The following is a 17,528-nucleotide window of genomic DNA, read 5'->3' on the forward strand; positions in this document are numbered from 1 at the left end:
CAAAACTGAAAGCGTGAACCACTGCATTTAACAATGGCAAGGTGACGGCCGAATACGAACAGTGTAGGTATTCCTTCTGTAAGGCAATTAAATATGAAAAACGTCAGTACAGAGACAAAGTGGAGTCGCATTCCATGGCTCAGACACGAGACGTATGTGGCAGGGTCTACAGACAATCATAGACTACAAAGGGAAAAGAAAACCAGCCACGTTACGGACACCGACTTCATGCTTCTGGACAATCTTAACACCATCTACGCCCGCTTTGAGGATAACACAGTGCCACCAACACGGCCTGCGACCAAGGACTGTGGGCTCTCCTTCTCCGTGGCCGACGTGAGTAAGACAATTTAAGTGTGTTAACCCTCGCAAGGCTGCCGGCCCAGATGGCATCCCTAGCCGCGTCCTCAGAGCATGCGGAGACCAGCTGGCTGGAGTGTTTAGCCCCCTCCTGTACTCACTGTTCATCCATGACTGCTTGGCCACGCACACCTCTAACTTAATCATCAAGTTTGCAGACAACAGTAGTAGGCCTTTTTACCAACAATGACGAGACAGCCTACAGGGAGGAGGTGAGGGCCCTGGGAGAGTGGTGCCAGGAAGATAACATCTCACTCAACGTCAACAAAACAAAGGAGCTGATCGTGGACTTCAGGAAACAGCAGAGGGAGCACGCCCCTATGCACATCGGTGGGACCGTAGTGGAGGAGGTGGAAAGCTTCAAGTTCCTCGGCGTACACATCACTGACAATCTGAAATTGTCCACCCACACACAGTGTTGTGAAGGTGCAACAGCACCTCATCAACCTCAGGAAGCTGAAGAAATTTGCCTTGGCCCATAAAACCCTCACAAACTTTTACAGATGCACAATTGAGAGCATCCTGTTGGGCTGTATCACCATCTGGTACGGAAACTGCACCGCCCACAACCGCAAGGCTCTCCAGATGGTGGTGCGGTCTGCACAACGCATCCCCAGGGACAAACTACCTGCTCTCCAGGACACTTACAGCACCCGATTTCACAGGAAGGCCAAAAAGATCATCAAGGACAACAACCACCCGAGCCACTGCCTGTTCACTCCACTATCATCCAGAAGGCGTGGTCAGTACAGGTGCATTAAAGCTGGAACCGAGAGACTGAAAAACAGCTTCTATGTCAAGGCCATCAGACTGTTAAACAGCCATCACTAGCTGGCTTCCACCAGGTTACGCAACCCTGCACCTTAGAGGCTGCTGCCCTATATACTTAGACTTGGAATCACTGGCCACTTTAATAATGGAACATTAGTCACTTTAAATAATGTTTACATACTGCTTTACTCATCTCGTATATACTGTATTCTATTCAAATGTATTTTAGTCAATGCCACTCTGACATTGCTCAATTAATTCCATAATTTTTATTTTAGATTTGTGTGTATTGTTGTGAATTGTTAGATACTACTGCACTGTTGGAGCTAGGAACACAAGCATTTCGCTACACCCGCAATAACATCTGCTAAATATGTATGTGACCAGTAAGATTTGATTTTGATTTGATACAGTTAAAGTAACAATGTTTGATTCCATTCCGGCAGTTATGAGCCATCCTCCCCCCAGCAGCCTCCACTGGTGTGCATTTATTTGAACGTCCCTGTGTGTGTGTGTGGTTTTGTGAATGTGTCAGTAAGAACACCTGTACCAGCTAACTCCTCCACCTTCAACACTGTTCACAACTTGTTATTTCTGTGTGTTGACATTCAAGTTTGTTTCTCTCCCCAGAGTGCAGTCGCAGGTTGATGAGGTCATCGATGTGATGCAGGAGAACATCTCCAAGGTGATCGACAGGGGAGAGCGACTTGAGGACCTGCAGGACAAGTCAGGTGAGACTCAAATCCTATTCAGATCAAGTTAATATCTTTAAAATGATTTGTACAGAATCTGAGACTAACATAAAACCACAGTAGACTCCTGTCTTACATAAACAGTTCAGATAGGAAGGGAAAGAGACTGTATATGTGAACCTATGAGTGTACCCTGCCAGAAGTTTGTACAAGCAAGAGAACATTCCTGTTGGAGATGACCTGGGATTCTGACAGGTCCATTAGTCATCCTCTACAGGAGCTAATTTCCCACTGAGAATTCCACTCACTCACTCCGGAATGGGAATGTGGGGGGAGATATGACAAGGCTAGCTCTCACTCTTGACTGCTCTTCTTTGGTTATCATGGATCAGAGCTAGAGGTCGACCGATTAATTGGCATGGTCAATTTAATTAGGGACGATTTCAAGTTTTCATAACAATCGGTAATCAGCCTTTTTGGTTGCCGATTACATTGCAATCCACGAGGAGACTGCGTGGCAGGCTGACCAACTGTTACGCGAGTGCAGCATCAAATGGACCTTGTGGCTGCAAGGAGCCAAGGTAAGGTTGCTAGCTAGCATTAAATTTACCTTATAATAAACAATCAATCTTCACATAATCACTAATTAACTCCACATGGTTGATGATATTACTAGGTTAACTAGCTTGTCCTGTATTGCATATAATCAGAGCGGTGCCTGTTAATTTATCATCGAATCACAGCCTACTTCAACTTCGCTAAAAAGAGTGATGAATTAACAAAAGCGCATTTGCGAAAAAAAAAAAAAGCACAATCGTTGTACAAATGTACCAAACCATAAACATCAATGCCTTCCTTAAAATCAATACACAGAAGTATATATAAGCAGTGCGGCTTGGTTGGATTGTGTTTCAGAGGGCGCATGGCTCTCGACCTTCGACTCCCCGAGTCAGTATGGGAGTTGCAGCGATGAGACAAGACATGATCCCTATGCTCAGTACACTCTACATGTGTTCATGATCTCTACAGGTTGAATGCATTAACAGGCTAGCTCTCACTTGCGCTCGCTCTCTCTCTCTCTCACACACGCTCACACGCCTTCCTGCTTTCTCTGTTGGGATGAACAGATGAAATGGGCTTTCTCCAGCCGTCCTGGGTACTCCAGGTCCATCATGACATACACAGATGTTGTCTCTGTCATGTCCACCAGCACAATATCCACATTTGGAACACAGTGGTGTGTGTTTAGGAAGGAACCCTAAAACAGTTTTGGTGTATTGGGACTAGAGGTCGGCCGATTAATCGGAATGACCGATTAATTAGGGCCGATTTCAAGTTTTCATAACAGTCGGAAATCGGTATTTTTGGGCGCAGATTTGCCGATTTATTTTTATTTATTATTATTTTTTTTTACATTTATTATTTTTTTTATTTTTTTATATACCTTTATTTAACTAGGCAAGTCAGTTAAGAACACATTCTTATTTTCAATGACGGCCTAGGAACGGTGGGTTAACTGCCTTGTTCAGGGGCAGAACGACAGATTTTCACCTTGTCAGCTCGGGGGATCCAAGCTTTCAGCCTTACAGTTAACTAGTCCAACGCAATAACGACCTGCCTCTCTCTCGTTGCACTCCACAAGGAGACTGCCTGTTACGCGAATGCAGTAAGGCAAGGTAAGTTGCTAGCTAGCATTACATTTATCTTATAAAAAACAATCAATAATAATCACTAGTTAACTACACATGGTTGATGATATTACTAGATATTATCTAGCGTGTCCTGCGTTGTATATAATCTAACTGAGCATACAAGTATCTAAGTATCTGACAGAGCGGTGGTAGGCAGAAGCAGGCGCGTAAACATTCATTCAAACAGCACTTTTGTGCGTTTTGCCAGCAGCTCTTCGTTGTGCGTCAAGCATTGCGCTGTTTATGACTTCAAGCCTATCAACTCCCGAGATGAGGCTGGTGTAACCGAAGTGAAATGGCTAGCTAGTTAGCGCACGCTAATAGTGTTTCAAACGTCACACGCTCTGAGCCATCTAGTAGTTGTTCCCCTTGCTCTGCAAGGTTTCATTATTTACTTGAGGCTAAATTGATTTTATTGATGTATTATATTAAGTTAAAATAAGTGTTCATTCAGTGTTGTTGTAATTGTCATTATTACAAATATTTCTTTTTAAATCAGCCGATTAATCGGCTTTTTTGGTCCTCCAATAATCGGTATCGGCGTTGAAAAATCATTTTCGGTCGACCTCTAATTGGGACAGTGTCACATTTTATTGTTTTGCTCTACTCCAGCACTTTGGATTTGAAATGATACAATGACTGAGTTTTAACAAGAAAACTGTCAGCTTTAAATTGAGTTTTTTTTAACCATATCAGGTTAACCGTTTTAGAAATTAAAGCACTTATTGTACATAGTCCCCCCATTTTAGGGGACCAAAAGTATTTGGACAAATTTACTTAAGTGTATTAAAGTAGTCAACATTTTAGTATTTGGTCCTGTATTCCTAGCACGCAATGATTACATCAAGCTTGTGACTCTACAAACTTGTTGGATGCATCTGTTTGTTTTGGTTGTTTCAGATTCATTTCTTTTGGGCACAAAATAATGGTAAATAGTGTATTGTGTCATTTTGGAGACTCTTTATTGTGAACAGAAATGTTTCTAAACACTTCTACATTAATGTGGATGCTACCATGATTACGGATAGTCCTGAATGAATCGTGACTAAGTGAGAGAGTAAACATCGATAACGTCATCAATGCACTTGTTGATGAAGCCAATGACTGATGTGGTGTACTCCTCAATGCCATCGGAGGAACCCCGGAACATATTCCAGTTTGTGCTAGCAAAACAGTCCTGTAGCATAGCATCTGCTTCATCTGACCTCTTTTTACAACATTAACAATGTCTACACTGTATTTCTGATCAATTTTATGTTTTTTTTAATGGGGGAAAATATATATATATATATGTGTGTGTGTATATATTTATTTAACTAGGCAAGTCAGTTAAGAACAAATTCTTTAACATTAACAATGACACCCTAACCCGGACAACGCTGGGCCAATCGTGCACCGCCCTATGGGACTCTCGATCACGGCCGGTTGTGATACAGCCTGGAATTGAACCAAGGTCTATAGTGACACCCCTAGCACTGAGAAGCAGTGCCTTAGACCGCGGAAGCCCTTGTGGCAGGGCTTTCAAACTACAAAGGGAAGCACAGCCGCGAGCTGACCAGTGACACGAGCCTACCAGACGAGCTAAATAACTTCTATGCTTGCTTCGAGGCAAGTAACACTGAAGCATGCATGAGAGCCTCAGCTGTTCCGGATGACTGTGATCATGCTCTCCGCAGCTGAAGTAAGACCTTTTAAACAGGTCAGCATTCACAAGGCCGCAGGGACAGGCGGATTACCAGGACGTGTACTCCGAGCATGTGCTGACCAACTGGCAAGTGTCTTCACTGACATTTTCAACCTGTCCCTGACCGAGTCTGTAAAACCAACATGTTTCAAGCAGACCACCATAGTCCTTGTGACCAAGAACACTAAGAGAACCTGCCTAAATGACTACTAACCCATAGCTGGTCATGGTTCACATCAACACCATTATCCCAGAAACCCTAGACCCACTCCAATTTACATACTGCCCCAACAGATCCACAGATGATACAATCTCTATTGCACTCCACACTGCCCTTTCCCACATGGACAAAAGGAACACCTACGTGAGAATGCTATTCATTGACTACAGCTCAGCATTCAACACCGTAGTGCGACTCCAACACCATCGTTAAGTTTGCCGACAACACAACAGAGGTAGGCCTGATCACTGGCAACGATGAGACAGCTATAAGGTGGTGGTCAGATACCTGGCAGTCTGGTGCCAGGATGACAACCTCTCCCTCAACGTGATCAAAACAAAGGAGATAATTGTGGACTACAGAAAAAGGAAGACTGAGCACGCCCCCATTCTCATCGACGGGGCTGCAGTGGAGCAGGTTGAGAGCTTCAAGTTCCTTGGTGTCCACATCACCAACACACTATCATGGTCCAAACACACCAAGACCGTTAGGAAGAGGGCACGAAAACGCCTATTCCCTCTCAGGAGACTGAAAAGATTTGGCAAACTCTTTTACAGCAGCACCATCGAGAGAATCCTGACTGCTTGCATCCTCGCCTGGTATGGCAACTGCTTGGCCTCCGACCGCAGGGCACTACAGCGGGCAGTGCTAACGGCCCAGTACATCACTGAGGCCAAGCTTCCTGCCATCCAGGAGCTCTATTCCATTGCCAAGGGCTCCAGCCACCCTAGTCATGGACTGTTCTCTCTGCTATCGCACGGCAAGCGTTACCGGATCGTCAAGTCTAGCTCAAAAAGGCTTCTACCCCCAAGCCATAAGATTCTTGAACAGTTAATGAAATGGCTACCGGGGCTATTTGCATTGTCCCGACCTCCCCATTTTTACGCTGCTGCTACTCTCTCTGTTTATTATCTATGCATAGTCACTTTATCTCTACCTACATGTACATATTACCTCGACTAACCGATACCCCCGCACATTGACTCAACCTCCTTTGTATTTAAAAAAAAATCTTACAAGCCCATAATTCACAGTGCAGTTAAGTAAGCATTTGACTGTCAAGTTGTTGTATTTGGTGCATGTGACAAATACAATTAGATTTTAGATGGTGCATGATTACAATGTTCTTATTATCCCTGTCTGTAGGTAGTCTGCTAGTTATTGGCTGGAGCAAGTTCAGCTCTGTTAACAAGCACAGGAGATGACATGAGAGGAGAGGTGTTCACCATGAGAACAGGAGATCTCTGCATGCTCAGTTCAGCAGCTTTCATGTCCCTACCAACACACATAATGTCAAACAACTGTCTGACTCCAAACAGAGAGATCAAATCAAACTTTATTTATATATATGTTTATATATACAGGTCATCTACAAGACCCTGCTAAGTAAAGTCCCCCCTTATCTCAGCTCGCTGGTCACTAAATCAAATCAAATCAAATTGTATTTGTCACATACACATGGTTAGCAGATGTTAGTGCGAGTGTAGCGAAATGCTTGTGCTTCTAGTTCCGACAATGCAGTAATAACCAACAAGTAATCTAGCTAACAATTCCAAAACTACTACCTTATAGACACAAGTGTAAGGGGATAAAGAATATGTACATAAGATATATGAATGAGTGATGGTACAGAGCGGCATAGGCAAGATACAGTAGATGGTATTGAGTGCAGTATATACAGTGCCTTGCGAAAGTATTCGGCCCCCTTGAACTTTGCGACCTTTTGCCACATTTCAGGCTTCAAACATAAAGATATAAAACTGTATTTTTTTGTTAAGAATCAACAACAAGTGGGACACAATCATGAAGCGGAACGACATTTATTGGATATTTCAAACTTTTTTAACAAATCAAAAACTGAAAAATTGGGCGTGCAAAATTATTCAGCCCCCTTAAGTTAATACTTTGTAGCGCCACCTTTTGCTGCGATTACAGCTGTAAGTCGCTTGGGGTATGTCTCTATCAGTTTTGCACATCGAGAGACTGAATTTTCTGAAAAAAAGTTTAAAAAGTTTGAAATATCCAATAAATGTCGTTCCACTTCATGATTGTGTCCCTCTTGTTGTTGATTCTTCACAAAAAAATACAGTTTTATATCTTTATGTTTGAAGCCTGAAATGTGGCAAAAGGTCGCAAAGTTCAAAATAATACTTTCGCAAGGCACTGTACATATGAGATGAGTATGTAAACAAAGTGGCATAGTTAAAGTGGCTAGTGATACATGTATTACATAAGGATGCAGTAGATGATATAGAGTACAGTATATACGTATACATATGAGATGAATAATGTAGGGTATGTAAACATTATATTAGGTAGCATTGTTTAAAGTGGCTAGTGATATATTTTACATCATTTCCCATCAATTCCCATTATTAAAGTGGCTGGAGTTGAGTCAGTGTGTTGGCAGCAGCCACTCAATGTTAGTGGTGGCTGTTTAACAGTCTGATGGCCTTGAGATAGAAGCTGTTTTTCAGTCTCTCGGTCCCAGCTTTGATGCACCTGTACTGTCCTCGCCTTCTGGATGATAGCGGGGTGAACAGGCAGTGGCTCGGGTGGTTGTTTTTCTTGATGATCTTTATGGCCTTCCTGTGACATCGGGTGGTGTAGGTGTCCTGGAGGGCAGGTAGTTTGCCCCCGGTGATGCGTTGTGCAGACCTCACTACCCTCTGGAGAGCCTTACGGTTGTGGGCGGAGCAGTTGCCGTACCAGGCGGTGATACAGCCCGACAGGATGCTCTCGATTGTGCATCTGTAGAAGTTTGTGAGTGCTTTTGGTGACAAGCCAAATTTCTTCAGCCTCCTGAGGTTGAAGAGGCGCTGCTGCGCCTTCTTCACGATGCTGTCTGTGTGGGTGGACCAATTCAGTTTGTCTGTGATGTGTACGCCGAGGAACTTAAAACTTACTACCCTCTCCACTACTGTTCCATCGATGTGGATAGGGGGGTGTTCCCTCTGCTGTTTCCTGAAGTCCACAATCATCTCCTTAGTTTTGTTGACGTTGAGTGTGAGGTTATTTTCCTGACACCACACTCCAAGGGCCCTCACCTCCTCCCTGTAGGCCGTCTCGTCGTTGTTGGTAATCAAGCCTACCACTGTTGTGTCGTCCGCAAACTTCATGATTGAGCTGGAGGCGTGCGTGGCCACGCAGTCGTGGGTGAACAGGGAGTACAGGAGAGGGCTCAGAACGCACCCTTGTGGGGCCCCAGTGTTGAGGATCAGCGGGGTGGAGATGTTGTTGCCTACCCTCACCACCTGGGGGCGGCCCGTCAGGAAGTCCAGTATCCAGTTGCACAGGGCGGGGTCGAGACCCAGGGTCTCGAGCTTGATGACGAGCTTGGAGGGCACTATGGTGTTAAATGCCGAGCTGTAGTCGATGAACAGCATTCTCACATAGGTATTCCTCTTGTCCAGATGGGTTAGGGCAGTGTGCAGTGTGGTTGAGATTGCATCGTCTGTGGACCTATTTGGGCGGTAAGCAAATTGGAGTGGGTCTAGGGTGTCAGGTAGGGTGGAGGTGATATGGTCCTTGACTAGTCTCTCAAAGCACTTCATGATGACGGAAATGAGTGCTACGGGGCGGTAGTCGTTTAGCTCAGCTACCTTAGCTTTCTTGGGAACAGGAACAATGGTGGCCCTCTTGAAGCATGTGGGAACAACAGACTGGGATAGGGATTGATTGAATATGTCCGTAAACACACCAGCCAGCTGGTCTGCGCATGCTCTGAGGGCGCGGCTGGGCATGCCGTCTAGGCCTGCAGCCTTGCTGTATTGTCCTCAAAGCGGGCAAAAAAGTTAATTAGTCTGCCTGGGAGCAAGACATCCTGGTCCGTGACGGTGCTGGTTTTCTTTTTGTAATCCGTGATTGACTGTAGACCCTGCCACATACCTCTTGTGTCTGAGCCGTTGAATTGAGATTCTACTTTGTCTCTATACTGACGCTTATTAGCTTGTTTGATTGCCTTGCGGAGGGAATAGTTACACTGTTTGTATTCGGTCATGTTTCCAGTCATCTTGCCCTGATTAAAAGCAGTGGTTCGCGCTTTCAGTTTCACACGAATGCTGCCATCAATCCACGGTTTCTGGTTTGGGAATGTTTTAATCGTTGCTATGGGAACGACATCTTCAACGCACGTTCTAATGAACTCGCACACAGAATCAGCGTATTCGTCAATGTTGTCGTCTGACGCAATACGGAACATATCCCAGTCTACGTGATGGAAGCAGTCTTGGAGTGTGGAATCAGATTGGTCGGACCAGCGTTGAACAGACCTCAGCGCGGGAGCTTCTTGTTTTAGTTTCTGTCTACACCATAGCAGCACCCACCTGTAGCACGCGCTCCAGCAGGTATATCTCTCTGGTCACCCCCAAAACCAATTCTTCCTTTGGCCGCCTCTCCTTCCAGTTCTCTGCTGTCAATGACTGGAACGAACTACAAAAATCTCTGAAACTGGAAACACTTATCTCCCTCACTAGCTTTAAGCACCAGCTGTCAGAGCAGCTCACAGATTACTGCACCTGTACATAGCCAATCTATAATTTAGCCCAAACAACTACCTCTTCCCCTACTGTATTTATTTATTTATTTATTTTGCTCCTCTGCACCCCATTATTTCTATCTCTACTTTGCATATTCTTCCACTGCAAATCTACCATTCCAGTGTTTACTTGCTATATTGTCTTTTTTTTAATTTTTTTAAAAAAAATTTTACCTCCCTTATCTCACCTCATTTGCTCACATTGTATATAGACTTATTTTTCTACTGTATTATTGACTGTATGTTTGTTTTACTCCATGTGTAACTCTGTGTTGTATGTGTCGAACTGCTTTGCTTTATCTTGGCCTGGTCGCAATTGTAAATGAGAACTTGTTCTCAACTTGCCTACCTGGTTAAATAAAGGTGAAATTTAAAAATAAAAATATGGAGAGGCAGAAGGAACAAGTTGTGTGTTTTGCTTTGGCAACATGAGGTTGTCCCTGTCATACCAGAGTATGAGGTGAGGTAGTTCTTAATCATAGAAACAGAGAATACAACAGACAGCTCCTATCACATGCTGTTTACACCTTTCTGTTTTCTTCTATGTGTCTCCCTGTCCCCCTCTTCCCTGTCTGTCCCCATCTTCTCTCCCTGCACGTGTCCCCTTTGGTCATATGACCTTCCAGAGAGCCTATCAGACAACGCTTCAGCCTTTAGCACCAGAGCCAAGCAGCTGCACAGGAGGATGTGGTGGAGAGATATGAAGGTGAGTCAACGTGTGTGTGTCCGTGTATGTATCCATGTCTTTGTGTAATGCTTGTTTCTGTCTTCTACAGATGAAGGCCATCATAGCTCTGGTGGTGGTCGTTCTGCTACTTATCATCATCAGTGAGTGTCAGCCTGAACAACACATATTGTATTAATCAAGAATATTATCACACTGATTCAACGTATAGCACTGAATACACACTTAACTCTCTCTCTCAGTTCCAGTGATATTGCGGTATCGCTAGTGTCGCCAGGAGGAGAAAGAATATCTCCTCATCTTCCTCCCATTCTCCTGCACACAGTCCTCCACATCAGCCAGGGGGCACCACCCAGCCTCCCAGACCCCTGCTGTGCCAGCCTGTGTGGCTCTGGGTAGAAGTTGCTCTTAACTACAGATCTAGGATCAGCTCACCCTCTTCCAATGCTAACCTTTACCGTTAGGTCAGTTTTGTGTTTTCAATCTTAAGGTCAGTGTCTACTAGAGACCACTTCATCCTACTCTGTGAGTCCGGGCCAAGGGTGACATAGGTAGCATTACGTTGGCGTTACATAAGGGTTGGTTTTGCTTTGCAAATGACACCTTATTTAGGGAAAAGGTTGTCATTTGACATGCTGCCTGTGTCTCAGTCCCCTCATCAAACTTAAGGAGAACTCCATTTAATACATGATACATATCAGCTAGTCCGGTGGTCACCAAACTTTTCTGAGTCAAGATCTCTTTTACAGTCAAAAAGCAAGCTGAGATCTACCACTTAGATTTTTTACATTACTTAAAAAATGTAACATTAACTCAATAGTTGTGTAGGAATGAGGTTCTGGCAGCAGGTCTAATACATTCTCACAGCATATTGGCTATATGCCTGGACTGCCAATATTGCTCTTCTCAGACCAAATTATTTTTCACAACTTGAGCTTTGATAACAAAATAGATCAGTTGATGTAGCACTTGCAAGGACATTTAACATCTCCTGACTTCTGCACACAGCCTACAAGCCATTTAAAATGTCTAATACATCCATATAATATAGCCTACACCTCCACAATAAATCCATTAATTATTTTAGACAGATTTAAAGAAGCATGATATGAAGAAATTGTATTATATTTCAGAATAAAAGAATAGCATACTCCTGATGTGTCTGACAAATAGCTGTTGGCTACACTAGTTCATTTAGCAGACAAGATTCGCTTATAATTCCGTGGTGTTATATTATTTTATAGTATGAAGAATACAATTTAACAAAACTGAATAAAATTATACATATTTTCTCCAAATGATTTGAGGGAGTGCGCACATGCGGCTGTTCTGTGTTGAGCGTTAACAAAGAAATAGGTACTCCTATATGCTTAATTTAGAGTTATTAATGTAACTTGTTCTACAAACATTGGGCTGGCTTTATGTTTAGATTTTTAATACATGGTAAGGCCGCATGATGCAACTTTAAATCTCTGCTTTGTTTTTTTGCGCAGGCTGAACACACTCTCTCATTCACAATTTGACAAGCGATTTGACAATGCCTAGAAGTTCATGGCGGCATCCCCCTTGTGGCCGTAATGCATCCTATAAAAACCCATTCCTTTTGCGGCCGGGAGTGCTGCATTGTGCCCTTCTCCCTGAGTCTGCTGCGCAATCCGAAACGTCTCTCTCACACGGCTCTGACACACCAGAGACGCAATTGTGCGTGTCCTTATCCAATTACGAAGTGCATATTGAAGATATTGGAAGAACTGTCCACATTTTCTTTTCATCAGCCAACAAGATGAGTAAGCCTAACGAAAAGCACTAGCATATGTCAATGTACTATCCCCCATAGTACAAAAGCCGACCTATTCTATGCGAGAAATGAATATTCCAAGCGAGAAATGAATATTCCAAGCATAGTCTGGGACAGTTGTGGGATGCGATAGATCCTATTTAATATAACCACTAGCATAAAAAAAAACTGTTTTATGCAATGTGGCTGACGCAACAGATCAGAACATATAGCTTAAAATGTTAATAAACTATTAGGCAATTTTTTTCCACATTATAACCGCAGCAATGCGCACATGGTAGTAGGCAATAAGCGCAAATGTTCCATTAGCGGGAAACAATATTATCAAAAGTGACCGCAAATGCAAATATACATGTAATGCTTTTACTATAAAGGTGCATTTTAATTGTGAAAATGATCTTCCCCAAACTGGAAACTCACGCGCTGCTTGTAAATGCCAGTTAGGCTCTACACCCCTTGTAAAGGTGATTAATATGTTTAATTTTAAGTTATTTGACCACTTTAGTTGTGATACAAACCGTATTAAAACATATAGGCCTATTGGCTAGACTACTACACGAGGTGTGCGAATATGATTGAACAAGTCGCAACAAAAAAAAGTATTTGTTTCTTATGCTGGGCATCATTTACAAGTGATACTATATCATTCACACGTGATAAGCTAATATTGTCACCCATCAGACTATTCTTGATTTAATCTTGTCTTTACATATACTAAATAATATATGTGTGACATTTGTTTTGATTTAGAATGGACCATTATCATGCACCTGTATTGAAACGGGGCAGCAGGAAAAAATACGTGTCATGTCACGCAATTGCATTGCCTATAGAAATGTTGCGTAACATGAGCTCATGGGCTCTCATGAAGTGTTAGATTAGATCTTTGAATATATTTGCATTGATGTTAAAGTGATTAGAGGGACAATAGAGTGCTGAGGACCTGGTAGTTATCAAGTTTGGTAGGCTACTAATGACCATCAGCAGCTTCAGAACTTGGAGAAGCCTAATTACCGTGACTAAACGGTCATGTGGAATTTGACAGCCTTCATGACATACGGTCACCGCAACAGCCCTAGGCACAGTTGAGCATATATTTTAGAATTTGCTTTATTATTTTACTGGACGTATGGTACCTGCATCTGATGGCCATGGTGCTTTCACGACAACTGGGAACTCGGAAAAATCGAGGTCAAATCATGTTGTCAGTGAATTTCAGGTCGGAATGTCGGAGCACTGAAAGATGCTGGAGTTACAGAGTTGGATTACCGTTCAAAACGATTTCCCCCAGTTGGATCTCGTTTTTTTCCGAGTTCCGACTTCAGTGTGTTCAAGACAACTGGGAAGTCTGAGATTTCAGTTCTTTTGAAAAAACGGTATTGGTCTCAAGGGAGGGAGAGAGCAGCAGAGGGTCTGCCTCTCACGGTTCCTGCTCTCTCCTTTCCTCAGACCAGAGAGAGGGGACATACTCTTTCAACTGATGGCGAAACTCAAGTTGCACCGCATCTGCCTCAGGCACATATTCTTGTTGTTCCTATGACCAAAGAAAGTTAAATACTCCTCGATATTAAAATATACACTGTGAGCTGCTAATAATAATAAAACGCAGGGCTATCGATACATTTGGCTACTCATTCATTGCAGCTGCAGTGTGAGTGGAAGAGGAGAGAAGAGTGTTTAATGTTTTGTTATAGTTTTGAATTAAAACAGTGTTGACAGTGCTGAATAAAACTTAGACATGAACTCACTCATAAAAACAGCAGTTCTTTGCTGTATTCTTTGACCGTCTCTCTCTGGACATGGTTTTAAAAGTTATGAAATCTAGGGCCTCTCGAGTAACGCAGCTGTCTAAGGCACCGCATCGCAGTGCTAGAGGCGTCACTACAGATCCGGGTTCGATCACAACCGGCTGTGATTGGGAGTCACATAGGGCGGCGCACAATTGGCCCAGCTTCGTCCTGGTTAGGGGAGGGTTTGACTGGGAGGCGCTTTACTTGGCTCATCGCGCTCTAAGGACTCCTTGTGGCAGGCCGGGTGCCTGCAGGCTGACCTCAGTCATCAGGTGAACGGTGTTTCCTCCGACACATTGGTGCAGCTGGCTTTCGGGTTAAGCGGGCGGGTGTCAAGAAGCGTGGTTTGGCGGGTCATGTTTCGGAAGACGCATGACTCGACCTTCGCCTCCCGAGCCCGTTGGGGAGTTGCAGCGATGAGACAAGATCGAAATTGGGGAGAAGAAAGGGGGTAAAATACACACAAAAAAAGGTATGAAATCTCACATAGGCTAGTATTAAACTTTGCTGTGGGCGGGGTCGTGAAAGCTGTAGGTAGGCACGGTGATTTGAGCTATCTGATTGGCCAGCACAGTAGGCACGCTCTATTTAACCACATATCTCCCGGTCCACCAGGTAGGCAGAGTTTGTATTTTCAGACAAACAAGACAAGGCTTCTGTATGAAGTGCATCTACCACCAACAGCGCAACACGGGGGGAAGAAGGAGTGCAAGTGATTTGCCTTTATCGTTGGCTTTTCAACAGAAATGTTGGTGATCGTTTAGGAATGCCTTGAAGATCGACCAGCGATCGACCGATTGGTGACCTTTGCCAGTAAGGTTACATTTCGTATCATATACTGTAGTCAGACGTATTATTATTATTATTATTATAGTCAACTTATTATTATAGTCAACTTATTATAATTATTTATTATTATAGTCAGATGTAGTAGTATTATTATAGTCGGATGTAGTAGTATTATTATAGTCAGATGTAGTAGTATTATTATAGTCAGATGTAGTAGTATTATTATAGTCAGATGTAGTAGTATTATTATAGTCAGATGTAGTAGTATTATTATAGTCAGACATATTATTGTTAGTCAGACTTTTAGTCAATCTGTCTGCGGTTGTCTATCAACAGCTTAGAAACATGTCATACAGGACTTGTAGCACACCAAAATATTTGAAGATAAAGAAAGTAACCCCCACTACCACCCCCTCGTCCATTCTCACACGTTTAAAATGCTTTCAAGCCAGAACTGAAAATGAAGTAATGGATGTATCTCAATACTCTACAGTGGCCTCCTTTACTTGTCTCCTTCTTTCCTTTTCTACACCCAGCTTGATCCGACACTAGTAGGATAGGTTCTAGCCAGTGAGAGGAAGCCACTGTGAAGTATTGAACTAGGCTTGGGCGGTATCCAGATTGTCCTACCTTCATACAAACCTTAAGCCATACCAGCATATTCGATAATACCGCCACCCAAGGAGCGCTATTTTCAAACCCAACTCTGCCTCTGTAATCCGAAGGTTAGCAATGCAAGTACATGTAAAAACCCATATAGAATGCTAACTAAATACTAAAGTTGTACAAATAACTAAAAAATGCTAGTCACAGTTTGTTGCACGCACAAAACAAATCTTAGCAAGGATCTTGATCCAGGAAGGGATTTTCTGCTGTTACCAAGCAAAGCTTTATTTTGGAAGAAGTTAACCACTTAGCTCACTAACTAGCTACTAAATTAGCAAACCAAAGCATTTGCCACATTTTAGACCGTTAACTTAATAGTTATAAGATATCTCGCTGGCAAACATTTAGTTGTAAATGACATGCTGTAACTAGATCACCTGGTTGTGCTGAACAACAGTGAGTGACTCACAAGGCTCTGTTCTCTCGTCATTGTGTCACCATGTGGCTAGGGACGACCGAAAAGCTTCATCATGAAAAATATTATGTGACAGGTGAAATGAAGATCACATTTGTCTTTATCTCCTAATGTATTGCACAAGTTGACTTGAGGGATTTACTTAAAAAGTAGCTACAGATATTCACATGTATTTATTTTTAATTAAAATAAATAGTATTGACAGTATTGACCAACCATCCCGTGGCTATTTCCAAATAACACATTAGATGGTATACCAGGCCTAACTGGGACACAGTGTGTCCTACTGACCTAGTACGGCACACTAGGTCATAAATGTGGAATACACATTTTGGTTGAATGCATTGAGTTGTGCAACTGACTAGGTATCCCCTTTCCCTGTGGTACTGCTTGGCCACTTGATCTAATTTCCCATTGGTAATGCTAGGTTAGTTGTCTATCTCTAGATGGTTGAATTCTATTGTGTATGTTTTCTGTGATATTGAGTTCTGCTGGAAGGTCATCATGAAGCTTATGAATGTCTGCTGCTATTCCCATTAACCCTGAGGAGCTAAGGGACAGACACTGTTCATTCCACTGCATCTGCTGGAGGTCATAAGCTGTCTAGTACCACTGTGTGTGTGTGTGTGGGAGAGATTTGGGTGACCCATACATTCTGAGGGGGTTGGGACTTGGGTGGCATAATTTGTTTTAATTTGAATGGTATTAGTTTGTATTGTTATGTGTCTGGAAGAGTGCTGGTTAATGAGTTACAATGACTCTATGGGCTGTGAAACACACACAGACTGGGGTGTAACACTGCCTAGTGTGATGACACCACAGCGTCTTGCATATCTGTACAATACAATAACCCCGACATCTTCATTCCTTTTGTTTTTTAATGTAATTTATTTGAGGTGTAAATATTGATCTGTAATGGTGTACTATACTCTGGCATTGACCAACTGAACTACTGTAATGTTTCTCTGAGCTAATAAAATTATTTTAAAGGATATCTGTATACAACTGGTTTGGTCTTGTTTATGTGACACGGAGTAGTGGGGAGGAGAGGAGGAGTGGTTGGAAGAGAGAGGTGATCATTGGGACAGAGAGGTGGTTCCTGTGCCATCTTGCCTCTTTGGGCTGGCATGTCAGAGGCCGTGTGTGTGTGGAGACAGTGCTGCTGGTATTTCTCTCATCTCATTATCTGCCCTTTTTATTAGTGACTTTCAAAGCTCTCTGTAGTTAAAGCCCAGACTGACTGTTATATTAGTGTTCCTGCTGTGCCTCTCATCTCACTACTACTGTACCTGGCACCCACTTGTAAATGTAGAGTCAATGACACAGTGGAAAGTTGTACGTACGGTCATATAGATGACTACTGGTTCTAGTTTCCAGCTCTGTGACCCCATGCTTTCATCTTCTTTATACCTCTTCAGAGAGAGCGATTC

At 43.0% G+C, this 17,528-nt stretch overlaps 1 protein-coding gene across 3 annotated transcripts in view; it reads left to right on the plus strand.

Annotated features, from left to right (window-relative positions):
- LOC115108490 (vesicle-associated membrane protein 4-like) overlaps positions 1–17,090 on the plus strand; it is a 39,733-nt gene extending 22,643 nt beyond the window's left edge. For all 3 annotated transcript variants that reach the window (XM_029632884.2, XM_029632882.2, XM_029632883.2), the window contains 4 exons: positions 1,762–1,862; positions 10,582–10,661; positions 10,732–10,783; positions 10,883–17,090. In XM_029632884.2, coding sequence (XP_029488744.1) covers positions 1,762–1,862; positions 10,582–10,661; positions 10,732–10,783; positions 10,883–10,908 — 259 coding nt within the window. In that variant the 3' untranslated portion in view covers positions 10,909–17,090. The remainder of the gene's footprint in view (positions 1–1,761; positions 1,863–10,581; positions 10,662–10,731; positions 10,784–10,882) is intronic.
- Positions 17,091–17,528: the final 438 nt, after the last annotated feature.

This window comes from Oncorhynchus nerka, linkage group LG24 (assembly GCF_034236695.1).
Source record: "Oncorhynchus nerka isolate Pitt River linkage group LG24, Oner_Uvic_2.0, whole genome shotgun sequence".
In the NCBI taxonomy this organism is placed as follows: Eukaryota; Metazoa; Chordata; class Actinopteri; order Salmoniformes; family Salmonidae; genus Oncorhynchus; species Oncorhynchus nerka.